Source organism: Hyperolius riggenbachi, chromosome 2, assembly GCF_040937935.1.
Source record: "Hyperolius riggenbachi isolate aHypRig1 chromosome 2, aHypRig1.pri, whole genome shotgun sequence".
In the NCBI taxonomy this organism is placed as follows: domain Eukaryota; kingdom Metazoa; phylum Chordata; class Amphibia; order Anura; family Hyperoliidae; genus Hyperolius; species Hyperolius riggenbachi.
Window position 1 is genome coordinate 287,947,518 of NC_090647.1, and position 21,602 is coordinate 287,969,119.

A 21,602-nucleotide genomic window follows, 5' to 3' on the forward strand; every position below is an offset into this window, starting at 1 on the left:
TTAAACAGCACTGAGGTATCCGCCCAAGTATAACACAACACAACTAAAATTACATTTTTTTTAAATTTTCCTTCGGTAATGGATGGGGCTTATGGCAGCGGATAGGACCCCCATTTTTTACTGCTAAAGTTCTTAGTCTCCTTTGTTGAATGGATGCAAATTAACACTTTAAAAATGTAAATGTATGTGATTAATATTTGATTACATTAGCAACACTACTGTGCTAAAATTATTAATATTAATGAATGGTTCAATGCACCTATGTATGTTTGGTAGGTTGAATACAAAAAAGGAGCAAGATTGCTTTATTCTTCACATTTTGATATAAAGACATTGTCATGAGTCAGGTGTCACATGCTTGTATGTTTGTATACTGTTATTGTACGTCTGTCTGATGGTCATGTGCACCTCCTCCTAGTACAAGTGGCTCATCACGTGCTCATGTCTCAGAGATCCCAGGTTACTGTCTTCCTACCCAGCAATATCTTTGCTGCCCAGTTTTAAAGTGCAAAAAAGATGAATAGGGATCTCCAGCTGTTGAGTGACACTTCTGTTAGACTAAAGGCTCAACTACACTTGCAACACCGGTCTCCCACAACGATTGTTTATGTTGTTTTCAAGATGCCTTTCCAAATTGTGTACAGGTGTCCCCCAACATGTGCCGATTCTATGTTAGTGATCAGACATGCAGAAAAAACATGTTGTATCACTATTGTTATGTCCTATTTGGCTCCTCCCTGTTTGTTCCTCCCCCATCCATAGGGAAGAACAAGCTGCTTGGCAAATATACAAGCAGCGTGTTCGTATGGAGAACGTTTTGGGAGACTGAAGTTGCAGGTGTGGGCCTATGTTCAACAACAGCTGCAGAGCTTTAAGCTAAATATAGGTGGCCATACATGAAGGGAAGTACACAGCAAATACAATTTGTATTATTTCAAAACTTTGTAAGGCATATACTGTAGCTCTTGATTCCAACTAAGGTATTCTGATAGACCTTACACTAAATTCAAGTGAAGCTACCCCTTTTACTGTGCACACTGCAAACAAGAGTTTCATTATATGGATATGTTACAAAAGGAGGCATTTGGTTGGCCAAAGGGCATAGTGAGACTAACCCAATGATGTCCATCAGAAAATAATGACTTACTGAACTCCTGTTTGCCTTGTGGCTCATGGTGTTCTCATCAGGGCCGGATTTGTATTTTCAAGCGCCCAAGGCCAGCTACCTCCAACCAGGAGATAGCATTAAAAAATAAAAATTATGCGCTGCCTCACAGTCCAGTATCAGAAGGAATCAGACAACAGTTCTTAGCCACATAGCCACCAGAAACGAAGCTGTTCCTCTTCAGTTGTCCTCAAATAAACACAGAAAAGAAAAGAATTTCATCGCATAGACCATCAGTTCAAAATTTGATCCTCCACCAGCTAGGACCCGCGCGATATTTAAAGGGTAACACCTTCTCCTGTGTTCCACCACCCACAGGTATCGCCCTCACCTTTGACTGTAGCTGCCCAGACCTTACAGACAGCAATCAGCGCATAGGTAATCACCAACTCCTGGCTTCTCCCAGCTTCCGATCAACCAGATTGCTCACACCGATGCCAAATTTAAAAAAAGAAATAAAAATTCATTGCGTAGGCTGCTAATAACACTTGTTCTGGAGGGACTACCCACCGTCCAAGAGAGCCACCGTGCCTTTAAACTATGGGGGCCACCTCTCACACAAGTGTCCCAACACCCAGCAGGACCACGCTCACCTGTGGTATATGCTGCCCCACTCACAGACAGCTAATTAGCGTAATGGTGAGCTGTCCTCCACACAGAGTCTTTGCTTTGGTATCAACTTCCTCCACGTGTAAGGAAAGAAGTAGCCCACTGCAATAGCATTTGAGTATTGCACGCCCATATGCGCAGGCTGTTTGAAACATGGACGTTTTGGGCATATGGGCGTGCAATACTCAAATGCTATTGCAGTGGGCTACTTCTTTCCTTACACGTGGAGGAAGTTGATACCAAAGCAAAGACTCTGTGTGGAGGACAGCTCACCATTACGCTAATTAGCTGTCTGTAAGTGGGGCAGCATATACCACAGGTGAGCGTGGTCCTGCTGGGTGTTGGGACACTTGTGTGAGAGGTGGCCCCCATAGTTTAAAGGCACGGTGGCTCTCTTGAACGGTGGGTAGTCCCTCCAGAACAAGTGTTATTAGCAGCCTACGCAATGAATTTTTATTTCTTTTTTTAAATTTGGCATCGGTGTGAGCAATCTGGTTGATCGGAAGCTGGGAGAAGCCAGGAGTTGGTGATTACCTATGCGCTGATTGCTGTCTCTAAGGTCTGGGCAGCTACAGTCAAAGGTGAGGGCGATACCTGTGGGTGGTGGAACACAGGAGAAGGTGTTACCCTTTAAATATCACGCGGGTCCTAGCTGGTGGAGGATCAAATTTTGAACTGATGGTCTATGCGATGAAATTATTTTCTTTTCTGTGTTTATTTGAGGACAACTGAAGAGGAACAGCTTCGTTTCTGGTGGCTATGTGGCTAAGAACTGTTGTCTGATTCCTTCTGATACTGGACTGTGAGGCAGCGCATAATTTTTATTTTTTATTCTTATATGTTGGTGTGACATTTGATTGTGCAGCATACCCATTTTCCTTTTTTTCTATTTTAGCTAATTAGGGGTGGAGCTCGCTAAGATATTACTACAGGAGATAGCATTGTCTCATTGCACACCAGGTAGTACGGAAGATGCAGGGAAGCCCTGGAATTCAGGCAGTGTGTGCAACAAAGCAGCTTTGGACCAGGAGAGATGATTTACTTTGACGTTGCCTCTCTCCCCAAGCCTGCTGCCCTACTGCTTTTTAAGTACCCAAGGACATGGCCTTTGCAGCCTTTCTTGAAATCCAGCTCTGGTTCTCATAATTTTTCTAAATATATACAAAAAATAAAACATTTAGAACATGTCAAATGACACTCGACCAGGCACCAGTCACCTAGTTTATCATTACGTCTCAGTGAATGAAATCTTAAATATGGAAAACCACAATATGCCTGGTACTCTGTTTAACAGTGTGTGATACAAAATCTATTTCTTGACTTTAGTCAACAATATACAAGAGGTTTGCCTATTTGAAGCAATGGAGTGGGCAGTGAATCCAACCGATTATCCTCTTATGTAGATATGCGGCAAATATAGCATACCGTATTATTTTGATCCGATCTTGGACTCTCATAATTTGGTTTGGGAGAGGTCCAGCATAATCTAGTCTTGCATTGCTGCCTACAAACAGGTAAGATAGGAGATGTAGTCATCTTGCATGCCCGGTACAGTCAGATTTATATCCTGTGTAATTTATGTGTCCATAACAACGAGGATGCAGTTATTAGGAATACTTTCCAAAATAGATTTGTAGCAGCTACTAAATCTCCAGCTTCATTGGTGTCTAATGCAGCTGCTGATGACCATGTAACATGACTAGTGATTTGTAGCTGCGAATACATCCTGTAGCTGTTATGAAGTTGCGGGTGTGATATGACTCTCAGTCACCCTTTAGTGGCATTCACATTTTGTATGCATTAAAAAGTAGTGGTGTGTTCTAGATGACTAAAAAAATGCCTCTTGTCTGTCCCCCATGTATGGCCAGCCTAAGCCTGTATTTTAGAAAGAGGGGAGATGATGGAGTTTCCCTTTCCTTGTATCCATCTCATGCTAACCAGGTGCTGCCTTCCTGCTAGACCAGAGCTGATCTAACACACTGCTTTTTATTTCTCTCTCCCATCCTCACTCTTATCTCTTTCATTTGCCCTTTACTCCTCTGTGGCTTCTTCCTTCTGTCTCTATATTCCTCTTATCTGCTCCTTCCTGTCTATCCCTTGCCAACCCGACCTCCTTCATTCCCTGTGTACTCTAATTCTGTATAATGGGTTTTATATTGATGTGTGAATTTGTCTTCTTTTATGCATGCCTTAAAACTGTTCTGCATGAAATCACACACAATTTACACCGTGCACCTCTGTGATTTTTCTTTTCTTTTAATCACATTTTTAATTTGTATTATATGAATTTACCTTTACCCATATATCTACCAATCTATCTGTGTCTGTAAATGTATTTTGGACCTGGCTTTCTTTATCTTTCTATAACGATATCCGTGATCCTCCATGTGTTAATCTTGTTCTCCAATAAACCCCCTGTACTCTGCATGCTCCCGTGCTTGTTGTAATGTGTTCTTGCAGAATTGAGATGTCCTGCAGGAACCTGCCGCTGATTTGTTCTACATGTGGAGTGCTGCCCAGTGCAAATCTATCAGCAGCTACTGCCAGCAACGCTGTGTTAGTTTCCTGTTCTCTTCCTCTGTCTCTTTCTAATTGCACACATTACATCAAAACAAACACGCATTCGGTTCTTGCAAAACAGACGACTCCCTTTGGTTTGTATAGTTTGTAGCATTGTACAATCCGCAGAACATGTAGGGCAGCTTTCCGTTACAACTCCATCTATGTTACCAATTGTAGTGTAACCTCGCCTTCCTGAAATGTCTAATTCTGTAAGGCATTCATGCTGTAAGGACATACCATAATATGCTGTTAGTGTTCCTTTTTGGCCACAGTCCTAAAAGCCATCCATTGTGTACAGCTGAACTTTGGCAGTAGAGGCACCTGGCATGCTGTGGTCCATGGGGTTGTTAATGCTGGGAATACACAATGATTTTTTTTCGGCAGATTAATTGCTTGATAGATAATTTCTGACAGGTCCGATCTGATTTAGATCATTTTTCTGATCGATTTTCTGATTACTTCTATACAAATTGAGCAAAAAAAATCAAAAATTAGATTGGACCCGATGGAAATGATCTATCGAGGCATCTATCTGCCAAAAAAAAACTCATTGTGTATTCCCAGCATAATAGTCAGACTCAACTTAATAGTGCCTAATCAACGACAACACATGGAATTGTGGACATTTTGCCTATTGTCATGTGAGAATTGCTGACACATTTCTAAGCATGTGTACCATACAGTGCAAATGTGTCCATGACAAAGGTCAAACATGTAGTCTTAGGTCCTTGTAGGCAAGGTGACCTTTTATCTTACACAGTGTACCCCATTCTTGCCTCCACTTAGTATGGTGCACTTATCTAGTCGCGGATACTCCCCCTATTGTTAGAAGCTCCTCTTTGTACTTTACTGTGATGAAGTACAACTGGTAATTTTCTACCATGAGAAACAATAGAAGTAAAACTGCATTCTGGCAGCAGCCCTGTGCTTTAGGGGAAAGAGATCATAAATGATTCCTTCCCCGACACCACTTCTGCAGTAGCCCTGTGCTTTAGGGGAAAGAAATCATAAATGATTCCTTCCCTGACACCACTGATCTGAGAAACTCTCTTAATGATTGAATCTAAAGATATAGGCAGCACATGACAGTGGGCAAGCTGATTACTTCATTGGCGTCCTGGGTGTACACAAGGGAATGCATAACACTATTTACTTTTCTGTTGACTTCACTGCTTGACTTACAGTATCAGATTTGTCAGTGAAGTTTGGGTTATAATAACAGCCACTTTTCAGTTTTAAAAAGTTTGGGGTTAATGCATTTAAGCTGGTTCATACTAGGGGCCACTGTATGTTACCTGTCACCTGCACAGTGTGGTGTCTTTTCTGTACTAGTCTTGATTAGTTTGCCTCTTCCCAGTCTCTATGCATCTTCCCAGTCTCTTATCATGTCTCCCAAGCCACATTTACTGTATAATTGGAAGAACTGTGTAATAGATCCTTTTTTCAGTCCTCTACTCTGCATATGGTGGCATTTTAAGCTTCTGTCAGCTCCTTTCACTTACTTTCCTTGAGGTTGGGTGAGGTAACCCATAGCATCTTTACCTGAACACTTAAATGAATTCAGGAGAAACCTTCACAAGCAGAAATTTGTCAGCAGTGCGACTATCCACACCTAACCTGGGATTCTCAATCTTTTATCTCTCCTCACCCACACCTCTGGCATTCCTGTTCATATTGCTGTGCATTTTATTGTGTTACCTATCACATGCTTGGTCTTCATGGCTTTCCATCTCTTTTGACCTTTCTCTTCTTTCTAACTATGCTTCTTATTTCAACTACTCAATCTGTTTTCTTTTAATTACTCATTTTGTCTGTTCATGAATACTTTTTTTTTTTCCTTTTTACTTCACTTCCTATGTTTTTACATTTTAATTTTATTCCTTTCACTTATTATTTTTTCCTCCCATTTTTATTGATATAATTATGTTCTTTTTATTCTCTTCCACGTTTTTTCATACCTCTTTCCATCACTATCTTCTTTCTGTTTTTCTCTTCCCTCGTCTCTCAATACCCCTTCTATCTGCACCGTGTCTCCACTCGCTTACACAGGGCATCACTCTGGAGCTCCTGCGTGGTCCTTCCTCTCCTGGCCCTCACCTGGATGTCTGCAGTCCTAGCTATGACTGACCGGAGATCCATTCTCTTCCAAGTCCTGTTTGCAGTATTCAATTCAGTCCAGGGTTGCGTGATTATCACTGTTCATTGCTTCCTGCGCCGTGAGGTAAAAACCTACCATGATTACTTCCTGACTGTGTGTTTACTGTACTGTTACACTGGTATATCTGCAAATTGTGGTCTTAAATGCTCTATTTCTGCTCCCTTTTTACATGTTTATGTTTTTGGTGTTTTTATTTTTTTTATTCTACTGAAAAGATACTTTTTTGTGCTGGATATTAAGCAAACAGTGTGTTTACAATGAAAGTTTTAGGTGACCAACAGCAATGTCTCTTCTTCATTTATTTTTAAAACCCCAACTACTTTCAAAATTGAACAAGGCAAATTATTATATCAATAAAAATGATAAATGTACATAAACATTTTATAGTAGAAAAGTGCTGGGCAGAATATTTATTTATTATTTATTTATTTATTGTATTTATAAAGCGCCAACATATTACGCAGCGCTGAACATTAATTTAGGTTACAGACAATATTTAGGGTGACATACAGCAATATGACAATACAGGAATACAAGAAAACCAGATCACACAGCACAGTATGAGTACCAGGTAATGCTTAGTCACTGGATGGAGCATGGAGATCACACAGCACAGTATGAGAATACCTTTGTTATGGACCAAAGTGCTTGCCTCAGCTTGCTTTTCCTCTCCTGTGGCTCAGTGGTAAGTTAGGTGGCTCAGTGGGTAAGTCAGGTGTAACTGCTATGCACCCAAAGTAGGAAGAACAGTATATATTTGACTACACATCCCAAATTCCCTGCAATACAGTGGAAACTATATGTGTGTACATGAGGAGGAAGGACTTTGTAGTTCATAGAAAGTAGGTGTGACCAGTTTTAAGACCCCAGTAGCAGGACCCTATAAGGTTTATATTATGTATGGAGAGGACCACAGTTGCCCCAAGTATATTGACACAGTAGTTATTAAAGTATATTTTAATTACATTTTTTTTTCCAAAGGTAAGGTAATGATTTATATTTTCAACTTACATATGTGATTGATTTGCCTTGTTCAGTTTGGGCTCCTATACCAGGAAGCACAGGCAATAAATACTTATGTGACAGCTATTAAACTGGCCATTCCAGAAAAGGTGGTAAGTGCATTTAGCAGACACTGCATCAAGTTTGACACAGGTTTGCTTTACTTACATCAGCCAGTCAGTAAGAAAGGGATTAATATAGGGCAGGATATGGATCTGTTTTGTAAAAACTCTAAGGAATAGCATCACTACGTGGCATTTCTGGGACACATCTGAAAACTCTGTATATAGTTATCTGTTATTCTTACTACTCCTTCCAGATGTTTATTATATTGTGTTAGTTATCCTGACAAAATTATAACAAAATGTAAGATATGACCCAGAGATTGTGCATACTTAAAAAAAAAACACGACCATGTAAGATAGGGTGACCCCACTAATTTTCTGCAGTGTTCTGGTCACTGTTAAAATGGACTATCAAATCTGTAATTATGTGTTCTATTCCTTCAATACTCCCTCCATCCTCTGAACACTATCCTGTTAAAGGCTTTTGGCTTACTTTGTTCAAAGATAAAACCAGTAGCAACATGCTTCCACCACATGTGGTCATTCATTGCCTTAATGTGGCATTAATTTTATACCCTCATGAGCATGGTAGCAGTACATGACAAACCCTGTGCTTATGGCAGGGGATTGTGGGAAGTATGTCATTACCATTGTTGTGTATATTACTCCACACACATCATACTTTTGCATCATAGCAGTCAATGATTAACTATGTAAACTAAGATAACTGCAGAATAGTTCATGGAAACAGGCACCTCAATGATACCTCAATGTGCAGCTGACTTCTATCTTTTCAATGTATGTGAAGATATTTCCTTTTGTTGAATCAGGTTCAGGAAGTGGTGAAATGCCAAATGGGTGGGTGCCGCAGCGATGAAAATGAGGATTCTCCGAACTCCTGCAAAAATGGCCAGCTCCAAATAATGGTAGGTAATAGAAAAGCCCAAGACTCTTCTAGCACTTTGCCGATAACACAAACCAAAGCATATAAGAAGATGAAGTCTATATACAGTGGGTTGCAAAAGTATTCGGCCCCCATGAAGTTTTCCACATTTTGTCATATTACTGCCACAAACATGAATCAATTTTATTGGAATTCCACATGAAAGACCAATACAAAGTGGTGTACACGTGAGAAGTGGAATGAAAATCATACATGATTCCAAACATTTTTTACAAATCAATAACTGCAAAGTGGGGTGTGCGTAATTATTCAGCCCCCTTTGGTCTGAGTGCAGTCAGTTGCCTATAGACATTGCCTGATGAGTGCTAATGACTAAATAGAGTGCACCTGTGTGTAATCTAATGTCAGTACAGATACAGCTGCTTTGTGACGGCCTCAGAGGTTGTATAAGAGAATATTGGGAGCAACAACACCATGAAGTCCAAAGAACACACCAGACAGGTCAGGGATAAAGTTATTGAGAAATTTAAAGCAGGCTTAGGCTACAAAAAAGATTTCAAAAGCCTTGAACATCCCACGGAGCACTGTTCAAGTGATCATTCAGAAATGGAAGGAGTGTGGCACAACTGTAAACCTACCAAGACAAGGCCGACCACCTAAACTCACAGGCCAAACAAGGAGAGCACTGATCAGAAATGCAATCAAGAGGCCCATGGTGACTCTAGACGAGCTGCAGAGATCTACAGCTCAGGTGGGGGAATCTGTCCATAGGACAACTATTAGTCATGCACTGCACAAAGTTGGCCTTTATGGAAGAGTGGCAAGAAGAAAGCCATTGTTAACAGAAAAGCATAAGAAGTCCGTTTGTAGTTTGCCACAAGCCATGTGGGGGACACAGCAAACATGTGGAAGAAGGCGCTCTGGTCAGATGAGGCCAAAATGTAACTTTTTGGCCAAAATGCAAAATGCTATGTGTGGCAGAAAACTAACACTGCACATCACTCTGAACACACCATCCCCACTGTCAAATATAGTGGTGGCATCATCATGCTCTGGGGGTGCGTCTCTTCAGCAGGGACAGGGAAGCTGGTCAGAGTTGATGGGAAGATGGACGGAGCCAAATACAGAACAAACTTGGAAGAAAACCTCTTGGACACTGCAAAAGACTTGAGACTGGGGTGGAGGTTCACCTTCCAGCAGGACAACGCCCCTAAACATAAAGCCAGGGCAACAATAGAATGGTTTAAATCAAAACATATCCATGTGTTAGAATAGCCTAGCCAAAGTCCAGATCTAAATCCAATCGAGAATCTGCGGCAAGATCTGAAAACTGCTGTTCACAAACGCTGTCCATCTAATCTGACTGAGCTGGAGCTGTTTTGCAAAGAAGAATGGGCAAGGATTTCAGTCTCTAGATGTGCAAAGTTGGTAGAGACATACCCTAAAAGACTGGCAGCTGTAATTGCAGCAAAAGGTGGTTCTACAAAGTATTGACTCAGGGGGCTGAATAATTATGCACACCCACTTTATTTACTTGTAAAAAATGTTTGGAATCATGTATGATTTTCGTTCCACCTATCACGTGTACACCACTTTGTATTGATCTTTCATGTGGAATTCCAATCAAATTGATTCATGTTTGTGGCAGTAATGTGACAAAATGTGGAAAAAGGGGGCCGAATACTTTTGCAAGCCACTGTAGTCTCAGTGTAACACTACAGGGTCTTTTTACAGAATACTCATAGCTTCAATGGTGTAAGATCTTTGGCATTTGCCAGACATTGATTGCAGCATACCCTATTTATAAAAGGTACCAACTGTGTGCAAGCCATAGTCCTATGATGCAATAGTCCTATGATGATTTTTGTACCATTTATTGTTAATGAAAAATGCCGTGCTTATTTTGTAGTTTGATTGAATTGTAAGGTACTGTTTTTGAGCTCTTGTTGAGTTATTGTTACGTCAGATCAGTAGTGACCATTGTCGCATTGTTTAACAAGCTCATACAATGACCACAATTCACTAGCGTCATGCTAGTGATAATAAGGTAAGGGAAACTTATCACAAAACATCAATTCACATTGTTATTGGCAATTCCCTTAAAAGCCTGTCTTTATTAAGGGTTTGTGAATAGTTTTCCCTCTAGTCTTTAAAGAGGGCAATACAGGATTTTTCCCATCTTTATCCAGCTAATTTATTTGATTGAATCTGCTCGAAACTGATGCTCCAACATGCTGGCCCAATTTACTGATTAATTGATTTTCTATTAAATTGTTCAAACATACCAGATCAAACATATCAATTGTATTGGGTCGGGAGCGGCGGAAAATTGATGCATTAAACAGTGCAACAACAACGAAACATCTTACCAATTTACAAATGATTATACTGCGCTCCAATCAGATCAAACAACGTACAGGGGATCGCAGCAAAAAAAAAGGCCTCACTCCACCTTACTCAATATTCCACAACGATTCACTGCGCTTTCCAACCCTAAAAAAGATTTAAAATACGCACATAGTGCAAAGTATTGCTTTAAAAAAACACACAATCTGCACCCCGTGCATGCACTCCTGGGGGTAGTGCCTCCACCAAATATGGGATTTTAACTTCTCTTCCAATGTGATTGCACTCACCAGAAACGCGTCTTGGGTCTTAGCATATCATATACAAAGATGTCAGCCAAGGAGAATCTTCATATAAAACCAGCTTTCCAATATATTGCCACATGAAATACAGGTTGACAGAGGGTACATACGCTCCTACCGCGGACATAACAGAGTCTTTCCTGCTCCACAGTGCGGTGGCTTGCGACTCTGTTATGTCCGCGGTAGGAGCGTATGTACCCTCTATCAACCTGTATTTCATGTGGCAATAAATTGGAAAGCTGGTTTTATATGAAGATTCTCCTTGGCTGACATCTTTGTATATGATATGCTAAGACCCAAGACGCGCTTCTGGTGAGTGCAATCACATTGGGAGAGAAGCTAAAATCCCATATTTGGTGGAGGCACTACCCCCAGGAGTGCATGCACGGGGTGCAGATTGTGTGTTTTTTTAAAGCAATACTTTGCACTATGTGCGTATTTTAAATCTTTTTTAGGGTTGGAAAGCGCAGTGAATCGTTGTGGAACAACAAAACATCTGTAAATCGCTTTTCTCCCATAGGACCCAAAGCACATAAGCCTGTCTCAGATCACTGATGTGTACAGTGCAAAAAGTTATGTTATCTTACATGCCAGACAGGTGGCTTTTCAGTTTTGATTTAAACATGTTCAGGGTTGAAGCTGTCTTGATTAAGTTTGACAAGGCATTACATGGGGTAGGGGCAGCATGACAGAAAGCTCCGGCTCCAAAGGTTTTTATTTGAACTCTGGGGGTGGTTATGGTCAAGTTATTGGATCCTTTTGATCTGAGGTTGTTGTGGGTGGTGCGATGCAGTTGCAACAAGTCCTTTAGGTGTCCCCGGCCTAGGTCATGTAGGGATTTGAATGTTATATCAGTTTTAAAAAGGATTCTCCATTTTATGGGTAGCCAGTGTAGTGAGCAAAGGATTGGTGTGTTATGGCAATGGCGGGGTTGCTTGTTAACAGTCTTGCAGCAATATCGTTAATTTTTTAATAGATTTAAGGCAGTAACCTCTTAAAAATCTACGTGCCACATATGGAAGGATTTTATCAGATAAATCCCCCTGTGACCAGATTATGATCTGAGAGGTGTCTATCTTTTGGCCACATCGACCAGTATATGGCCAACTTTAATGATAACCTCTGTAGTTATCTTTACAGGCAGTAGGTAGCAGAGGTGCTCACAAAGACTCTGCCCATCTTACACCATAGCGGAAAACTGTATAAAAAGTTTATTTATAAAAAGGATGTATACTTACAAAAAGTAGAGTCATGTGCACATAGAGTTTTATCGGGCTCTACCCTGTGTGTAGGCCTCTCAGTAGGCTGGGTTGGGCTGCTCTCATCTGCCTCAAGCCGTCCCGCCAGACCACGCCACCTCGTTTCCGCCTCATTCATGTGCAGTTTGACTAGTTTGTCACTGGTGTGACTCATCAGGAGCATGCTTTCTATAAATAACCTTTTTATACAGTTTTACGCTATGGTGGCCTGCTATGTTTTAACCTTTGAGGTGATATGGTACAGACTGGTCCAATAACTAGGAGGTCTGCGAGGAGGATCCTGTTAAGGCTGGGGGGTGACCTGAGGACCCCATAGGCACTGCAGACCTATCTAACAGAAGGTCATACTGTAACGGTGAGTTCCCACTGCTCTGGGGTGTGGTGGGGTGTGGTTTGAAGGTTGGAGTGTCGCCTCAGCCAGGATCTCTATTGAAGACTGTGATTTATGTGGGACTTGCTGCCTATATTAAGGACTTGGTTACCATTGAGAGCTTTCTTTTGATGTTAACTTTGACTATCTTGTTGTTTAAGAAGCACACTGCCAAATTCCAATACCCTAACTTGATATCAGCACAGTATATTTTAATAACATATAGTACTAGCACTAGTAAGAAATTCTCTGGAGTCCCTTTCCGGTTTCCAGTACAGAAAGAGTTAAAAAAAACTTGAGTTGTTATCTATGCACAAGAGCTTGTCGATAGCTTGACTATTCAGCCATCCTGTGCAGATCCTCCGTTCACCCGCTGCGGGTTAGTTTCATTTTTGCTGACTTGGAGTCGGCTGGCCACTGCGCCTGCACAGCCCTGGCCATGCATATACCCTAAACCCGGTGGGCAAATGGAGGATTGTTGAGGACCAGCAAGGGCACAGGATGGCTGCAGGGGTCTGGTAAAAGCCCCTGGTAAGTGAAACTCATTTTTTTTTGCCTTTTATCTTTCTTTTGAAGCACCACCGTAACAACACTGTAGCAGAATATAGACTATAGACTGCACACAGGTGTTATTCTGCAAAAAAAGACATTCATGAATATCTAGTGTGAATGAAATAAAAAATAGCTTCTATCCTTATATGTTGTGTCTGTGTTGCTTGGGGGGGGGGGGGGGGGGGGTTGGATACTGCCTTTTTCAACCTAGAACATCACAAATACAGGACATGCTGTAAGAAGCCATTTGTGCTTTCATTTACATGGCAGCTTCATCATGTATATTTTTGAATTAAGAACATATTTTTTGCATGATGAGATCCTTGTGCCATCTGCACTACATCCAGCATGTACAGTATATAAAAAACACAATTAGATGCATTTCTCTGCAGAACTTCTTTTAAGCAGAAACTTTGCAGAATTAATTTCTTTTATTTTCACCTGTTTCCTTTTTCCTGGGGTCTTGTTTTATTCCCATCCCTGTGACAAGTGATTGTTTACAAGTTAGAATTCTTTAGCTTCAGCATAATAATGACCTAGCATCCTGCTCTGATGGAGGACAGAAAAAGTAGGCTTTGACCTCCATCCTTACAAATGTGCAGCTAGATTAGGGCCGACAGACTAGTCTAAGTATTGATTTACATCTCCTCTGCCTTGACACAGGCAATCCACCCCAAGCCAAAAAGCCTGAGGTTTGTATAATGAGTCAACGGTGTTTCCAACGTTCCCATTTTAAATAATTGAATTCCTTATGAAAATAACAACGAGTTTATTTATGCAGGTTGCTGCTGTAGCATCCCTGCTCTGCAGCTGATCAAAAGACAAGGTGGCTTAGTAAGCAGAGGTCTCATTTGAATTATTGTTCTACTGCATTGAGATATCAGCTGTTTTCCAACCTGAAAGAACAAGTATCAGCCCTGTCAGACGGGATTTGTTTTTATATCCTGATGTATTATCCCAGTTAGGGTGATATTACACAAACACTGCAAGTTCCTTGCCAATGCCTCTAACTTTTCTTGTATGTTCCTGCAGACAGATTTTGAAAAAGATGTGGACTTAGCATGTCAGTCTGATGAGAAGACCTCCTGGTACACAGCACATGGGGAAACTCGTAAGTTCACTAACTTAAATTCAAATCTATTCATTGCAGAGTATAGAGCATGTCCCACTCTCTAGATAAATTAAGTCAGCAGATACAATTATTCCGTATGGTATACAAAGGGCAGCACGGTGGCTTAGTGGTTAGCACTAAGTGTCTGCGTGGGTTTTCTCCCGGCACTCTGGTTTCCTCCCACATCCCAAAAACATACAGATAAGTTAGTTGGCTTTCCTCTAACATTGTCCCTAGACTATGATACACTCACTACACAATACATACATAGACACATGATCATGGTAGGGATTAGATTGTGAGCTCCTCTAAGGGAAAGTTTGTGACAAGACTATATATACTCTGTGCAGCACTCTGGAAGATGTCGGTGATATATAAATACCATATATACTCGAATACAAGTCGACCTCGTGTATAAGTCGACTCCAATATTTGACCCTCTTAAGCTGGAATTTTTTATTGACTCAAGTATAAGTCTACCCAGCAAAGTTAATAGCTGCACCTGGGGCCCAAGGGGGGTAATGACAGCACTGCATAGAGTATTGTAGCCATTAACTCCTCATGCCACTTAAGTACAGCCATTAACTCTTCCAGACCCCAAAGTGCAGCAATTATTCACTGCCCTTCCTGCAGCCCAGTACCCCCTTCCCCTGCCCTTTCCTTGTTAATTGTTGAGGCAAGGACTTTCAGACCTGTGTTTTCTTGGCATTTCCTTTATCAAGAAAGTGTCACTTACCACTGGGTACATTGCTGAACACACATTACTAGTGTGTTCAGTGTTGCTCATGACTCATTAAGTATTAGTTGACCCCTATACTTGTATTGAGTAAATTAGACCTACATTTCTAGACTTGTACTTGAGAATATACGGTACTAAATAATAATAATAGCTATTTGTAATCATAGAAAGTTTTCATTAAGATAGTATATATAGACATGCAGGCTTCATTGACTTGAAATCGTAGATACAGAGGTGCCAAGAGTTTAACACATAGTTACATAGTTAATACATAGTTTAACAAAGTTTTGTTAATAATACATTTTATAAATATTAAAAGTAGGTAGTGGACGGAAGCGCCAGACCACTTATGGTTGGACAAGCAGATGCTCCACAATATTTTTTGCCTGAGGAAGCACCCGAGAAAAGCTTTGCAAGTAGAGTTACTGTTGCTGCTGTTTCTGTTTATTAATAAATAACTGCTTTAGAAAATTGACAACCTGTCTCTGAATAACCAGGGGCAAGTCTACCACTACCTCCTTTCAATATTTTAAAATTGTTTTATTCTCATTGGCGCCTCCATATCAACAATCTCAAGTGCCATAGTTGTCCAGCCTTGGTGGAGGGGAGTATCCCCATCTTCTTTGCCTACTACAGAGAGCGACGATTTTACCTGAGTGGAAACAGATTTGTAATCCCCACCTGCCTTTACAGTAGTTGCCTCGGAGATAACCTACATTTGTGATTCATATTGTCCCACCTTAATCAGAACATACTACACCATTGAGGCGCTCGGTTTTCTCCTATTTTTATCTTGCTGCTGGCTTCAGACAGTTCACAATGGTATCATTGTGATGCAGGGTAATGAACCATTCAGTAGACATTTCTTTTTCTGTAGTACTTGTGACAGTGACCCATGAATTAGATTTCAGTAGAAGAAACCTAAAGAATAAATAAAAACAGTTTGGCTGAATTACGAATAGTGAAGTAGCTGCCTGAGTTTTATTTAACAGTCTAAACTTGATTGGTCACTCTGAGCGATTACATGACCTCAGCTCTGGTTTTCGTTGTATCTGCCTTCATAAATTATTATTGACCAGTATTTGAAAATACCTGCTATATGCTCCAAATAACAGCTTACTAAACCTAAGGAAGCAAGGACAGGATTGCCTTCAGATGCATTAATCTATGTTCCCTGGTAAAAAGAGATAGGCTTTTCTTATTTCTGGAACGAATCTGTCCAGTTACTGTTTATTAAGTTGAAATTTGTCTTGTTGGTCATTCCCTACCATTTTTCTACACACGCACTTTACTTCAAGTAGATCTTTAGGAGTGGAGGTGAGCACTGGAATTCCACAAAGTAATTTCCAGCTTAGAATTTGCATTTTGTAGTTGGAATTGCCAAATCAGGATTTGCACCCACAAATCCGATATATTAAAATTCGGACTTTTCTGCACTGAAATCTGTGAACGTGACGTTGAGCGATTGCGGCAATTAGCATGGGTTTCCATGGAGATCAGAACAACTGTTCACAATTGGATCCATCATGACGGTTGTTCAAAGTGAACGATTATCTTGTGTAATCAGCTTTTGTTGAACATCGTTTAGCAAAGTTTTGTTAAACGATGTTACCCAATATCATGCAAATGGTTGTTCATCATTAAGGGTTCGATTTGAGAAATCTTCTGGTATGGGCCTTTAAGCTGGTAGCTGTATAAGTCTATAGTTCCAGTAGTGAGCTGCTGCCAATATATGTTTACGGTATTGCTGCACCATAGGTAAAAACGCTAAAAGTTTCACGCTATCTACAAGTTAAGCTTCACAAAGACCTCCAGGCAAAATGTAAAGATAATACTGTACATACAATTTAATAAAAAGTAAATATATATAGCCGCTATTTATGTTTTGACCTAACAACTAGAGATGTACATGTCACATAGCTTATTGTAACAAAATAGGTCTTAAAATGTTTTTCCTACCACAGTCTAGGGTGTATTTTGATGTATTTTGGAAGGAATCTAATGAAGCTACCATTATTTTTTTTTATATATAATTTATTGAAGAAAAGAGAACAATTCCATCTATAATCGCCAGTATAAAACCAGCAATATAATACTCTCATCCTCATTTCTTCAAATTGTTCAAAATCAATACAATACAATACAAAAACAAAATTAACCTCCTAACCAAACCCCATCCTCCTCCACTCCCCATTCCCCTAATAGAATGCTCACCATTTTAACCAACGATACAACACATACTATACTTCCCACTAATTGCCCATTATTTTCCTTACAAGGCTTCACCCCTACACCCCCACCATGCTCCCATATTCTACCGTATCCTGAAATTCACTCCATTTTCCCCACTTAATATTAAAGGCCTCCAATCTATCCTGTTTACCATATTTACTCCATCAATCCATTCTCTCATGGTCATCTTCCTGGCATCTCCATTTTACAGGTATAAAAATGTTAGCTGCTATTAATAATTGAGGCGCAAGCGATCTCTTATATCTACTAATAGACACAGGCATTCCATGCAACAACACTTTCACTTGATCCCAATCACCACAATCCTCACACAATTTCCCAAAACATTCCAACACACCACTCCAAAAACTTGAAATAATCGGACACTCCCACACCATATGTATCAGTGTACCTTTTGCCCCACAATCCCTCCAGCATCTATTACTCACCCCCTAAAACATAGCAGCAAACCTATTTGGCGTTCTATACCACCTGGTTAATATTTTAAAATTAATTTCTTTTATTCTGGAACTTACAGAAGTAGCATGTGCCAAAATACATAATTTCCATTTTTGACTACTACCCAGAGAGATGCCAGCATCCTCCTCAGCGTATTCAAATAATCTGGAAAACCCTCCCCACCCATCAAAATCAATTCTTTATACAAGAGTGATACCAGATGTTTGGGAGAAGCCTCCAACACAAAAAGCTTTTCAAATTCAGATAACACTGTTATAAAACGAAAGATTCTCTTCTTCTCTGCCAAAAATGCTTCAACTGTGCATGTCTCCAAAAATCAAATGGGAATTGACCATATTCCTCCCGTAATCTGTACAAAGTTTTAATATTCCCATCACTCATAATATCTCCCAAAGTTACTACACTCCCTTCTCCCCACAGTACAAAAAAACCCTTAGGCCCCGTTCACACTGCACGCGTTTCCAGCCGCGTTTTGGAAACGCGTGCAGGTGGCCAACACGCACGACATCAGACATTGCATAGAGTGCAATGTCTGATGTTCACACTGCATGCGTTCCGGACCTGTGCGGTCCGGGAACGCATGCTGCACGCATTTTTTGTAAAAACGCGTGGCTGTCCCATTCACTTTTCAGTGATGGGATCAGCCACGCAACGCATACGAACGCGGATGGCGTGCGTTCGTACGCGTTGCGGTCCGCATGCGTTGCGGTCTGCATTCTGCAGTCTGAACGGGGCCTTAAAGCTACCATTAAGTATTTGCATTGTGATAGAAAAGCAGAATGCCTGAAGATAACCCACACAAACATAGGATCAACCAGCTATACAAACTCCATGTAGATAGTTTACTGGCCTGGAATCAATTATGGTCCTCCAGGGCTGAAAGGCATCAATGTTAGTCACTAAGTCACCTTACCTTTTCAAATTCTAAGCCTTATATGTTTTTTATACTTTTTTTCAGTTTTGTTTAAGGAGCTCAACACATGCCATCCTTCCAGTGTGACTGGAGCTCTGTCTCGGATTTCTTTAGATGATGAAGATGATCTAAAGCTCCATAAAGGGGTTGATGGACTCAGCTTTTCCCATCTTCCTGGGAATCTCTCCTCTCAAGGCGGAATTCTGCTCCAGGTGCCCAAAATCACCCATAACACAGTAAATGAGCTTAATGATCCATTACCGAAAAAAGAAATTAATGTGGAGCGTGGACCCCTCTATTTGCGTCCTGAGGGAAATTTGTGGCCCTTGGACTTTGGTGATACAACTCAAGAGCAGTCCTTAGAAAGTGAATACATGGTGCTACCCAGGCGGACTCTAAGTCTCAAACCCTTTAATCGTGACCAAGGGAAGCATAACATAAAGTTGTCAGATTTTGGCAAGGGGCGCCAGCAAGGGGACCCAGATAGCTTCCCAAATTTTCTTTCAGTGGATCATATCAACGTTAACCTGACCCCACCCTATGTACCCGCTCAGCACCAATATGGGTTGCCATTCAAACAACCACCCTCTGTCCGGCAGATCCTGGCATCAGAGATGAATGAGCGGAGTCGTACGATGCCCCGCACGGTGCCTGGTCCATCTCTGAGCGCTGGATCTCTCGAGGTGAGAGGTGCAAGACACCTCTTTGTTTGTGTATGCACTTCTTGTAGAATGCAGCCTTTTTCATGCCATGTCTCTCATATTCTCCATCTTTATTCCTTACCCTTTCATTGTTCCTTCTCCCACATGATGTTTATCACACTGTTTCCCTTGGCTTGCTGTGCTTTTATTGAAAGCCTAACATCGTTAGCAGCTTGTCTGAAACTGTCCTTACTGCACTTTTCCGTCTCTGTGTTTTGTTTGTCCACCTTTCTCCCTTCTCTCAATCCATCTTCCTCCCTTCCTCCCTTTCTCTTTTCCTCCTCACATAGAAACCACACCAACCTGTCCCTGTGTTTCTCCCTCAGCGGAAGCGATTGAGATACTCAGATATGGACTTTGAGGTGAGCACTTTTACCCACACTTAAGGCCTACATCTGCATGGTAGCACTGAGATTTGAGATGCATGATACTTTTCATGACATATAGGCTACAAGGGCTGGCAGCTTTGGACTGCAGTATGTTAATGCTATAGTTGACTTTTTGCAGAAAGTGATGCACACAAGAAAAAGACACTCAGAGCTTTATCATGAATTGAATCGCAAGTTCCACACACTGGAAAGGTACCGGGATGCCAGTGCAAAGGTGCGCTTACACTATCTTCACTCTTTGTTTTTTCCAACTACAAATGTACACAAACAGATATAACAATCTTTCAATTCTTTATGATGCAAAAAGGTCAGTTCACCCACTAATTTCTTATATCACAGTGAGTTCCCAGATCTGCCCGCCTGTTGTGACTGTAACCAGGATGTCTCATTCTGCTTGTTTTATCTTATATTAGCTTTACATTATGGGAATCCAGCTAAGCTTAATTAGATGAGAATAGGCAACGCAGCTCCCACCCTGGTGGTGGCTGCCAGAAAATACAATCAGTTTAGAGAGTCTAGCCAAGCCCCTCAGTCTAAGCTAGGCCTGGGCAAACTACAGCCCGCCGATAGTGAGCTGCATTCCCCTCCTCTTCCATTCTCCCTCTCACCGTTCTTTAAATTATATTTGCAGAGCACATACGAGAAGTAACGTTACCCAATTGCTTGTTCCAAGGGTGATGTCCATGGCAATGGCAAAGTCATGTGGCCTGCGTCATTACGTACCAGTGCGCCACATGTTGCCATGAGATAGCTGCTGGAACAAGCGATTGGATAGAAGCCTATACCCAAATCAAGTTATACTTTACTGGACAAAGTATCAAAGCCTCATACAATACATATCAGCCTAAACACAAGCCTTACCTCAGTAAGGTCTGGGCTTAAGCCAATACACATGCCTTTTATGCTGTCTCCAGTAGAGTATGAGTTGACTGTGGGTGTGGATTTGTCTTCTTCTTAAAATTAATAAGAATCATAACGCTGATTTACATTTGTTTGCTTAAAGGACACCCGAGGTGACATGTGACATGATGAGATAGACATGTGTATTTACAGTGCCAAGCACACAACTAACTAGGCTATGTTCCTTTTTTACTTTCTCTGCCTGAAAGAGTAAAAAATCAAGTATGCAAGTTACAGTTTCTGTCCTGGTCTGGACTGGGTTGGACTATAGTGTAACCCTCACTGATAAGGAATTACAGCGATAAAACACTTTTCTGGCAGAAAATGGCTTCTGAGCAGAAAAGAGATAAAAGAGGGCAATAATTCATAGATTTTAGCTCTAGCATACTTCAATGAATGGGTCATTGAGAAGAGGACATGAAGCAGTAAAAACTTAAAAATAAGATTTAAATATGAAATAAAACTGTGGGATAGCTAAAAAAGTAATTTTTATAAGAAGAAGGATAGATACAATTGTTTATCTCATTTTTTTTTTCACCTCGGATGTCCTTTAAGTTGGAGGACACTGGAGTACATTGCAGAAAATATGTGATCCATTCAAAAAAACATTTCCTTGGGCTTTATAATTATATGGCAAAGGTTACTGAGCTATTGCAGTGAGAACTTTTTTCATAAAACCAGGACATGGTGGATTTAATAAAAAAGAAAGTTCCCAATGCAGGTGCTTGCATGGGACTGCAAAAGCATGGGACTGCAACACTAATTCACAAACTATTCAACCTGCTGTACCATCCAGGCAGGAGTTGAATATCTTTGTAGCCTAAATGCAGAGACCTTTTATGA

General features: G+C 40.8%; 1 protein-coding gene across 15 annotated transcripts in view; it reads left to right on the forward strand.

Moving 5' to 3' along the window:
- ADGRB2 (adhesion G protein-coupled receptor B2) overlaps window positions 1-21,602 on the forward strand; it is a 751,710-nt gene that overhangs the window by 715,729 nt on the left and 14,379 nt on the right. For 6 of the 15 annotated variants that reach the window (XM_068268896.1, XM_068268897.1, XM_068268905.1 and 3 more), the window contains 7 exons: window positions 4,235-4,330; window positions 6,386-6,557; window positions 8,392-8,487; window positions 14,327-14,405; window positions 18,815-19,452; window positions 19,761-19,832; window positions 19,978-20,073. In XM_068268896.1, coding sequence (XP_068124997.1) covers window positions 4,235-4,330; window positions 6,386-6,557; window positions 8,392-8,487; window positions 14,327-14,405; window positions 18,815-19,452; window positions 19,761-19,832; window positions 19,978-20,073 — 1,249 coding nt within the window. The remainder of the gene's footprint in view (window positions 1-4,234; window positions 4,331-6,385; window positions 6,558-8,391; window positions 8,488-14,326; window positions 14,406-18,814; window positions 19,453-19,760; window positions 19,833-19,977; window positions 20,074-21,602) is intronic. The other 9 variants (XM_068268900.1, XM_068268902.1, XM_068268898.1 and 6 more) reach the window with 8 other exon arrangements.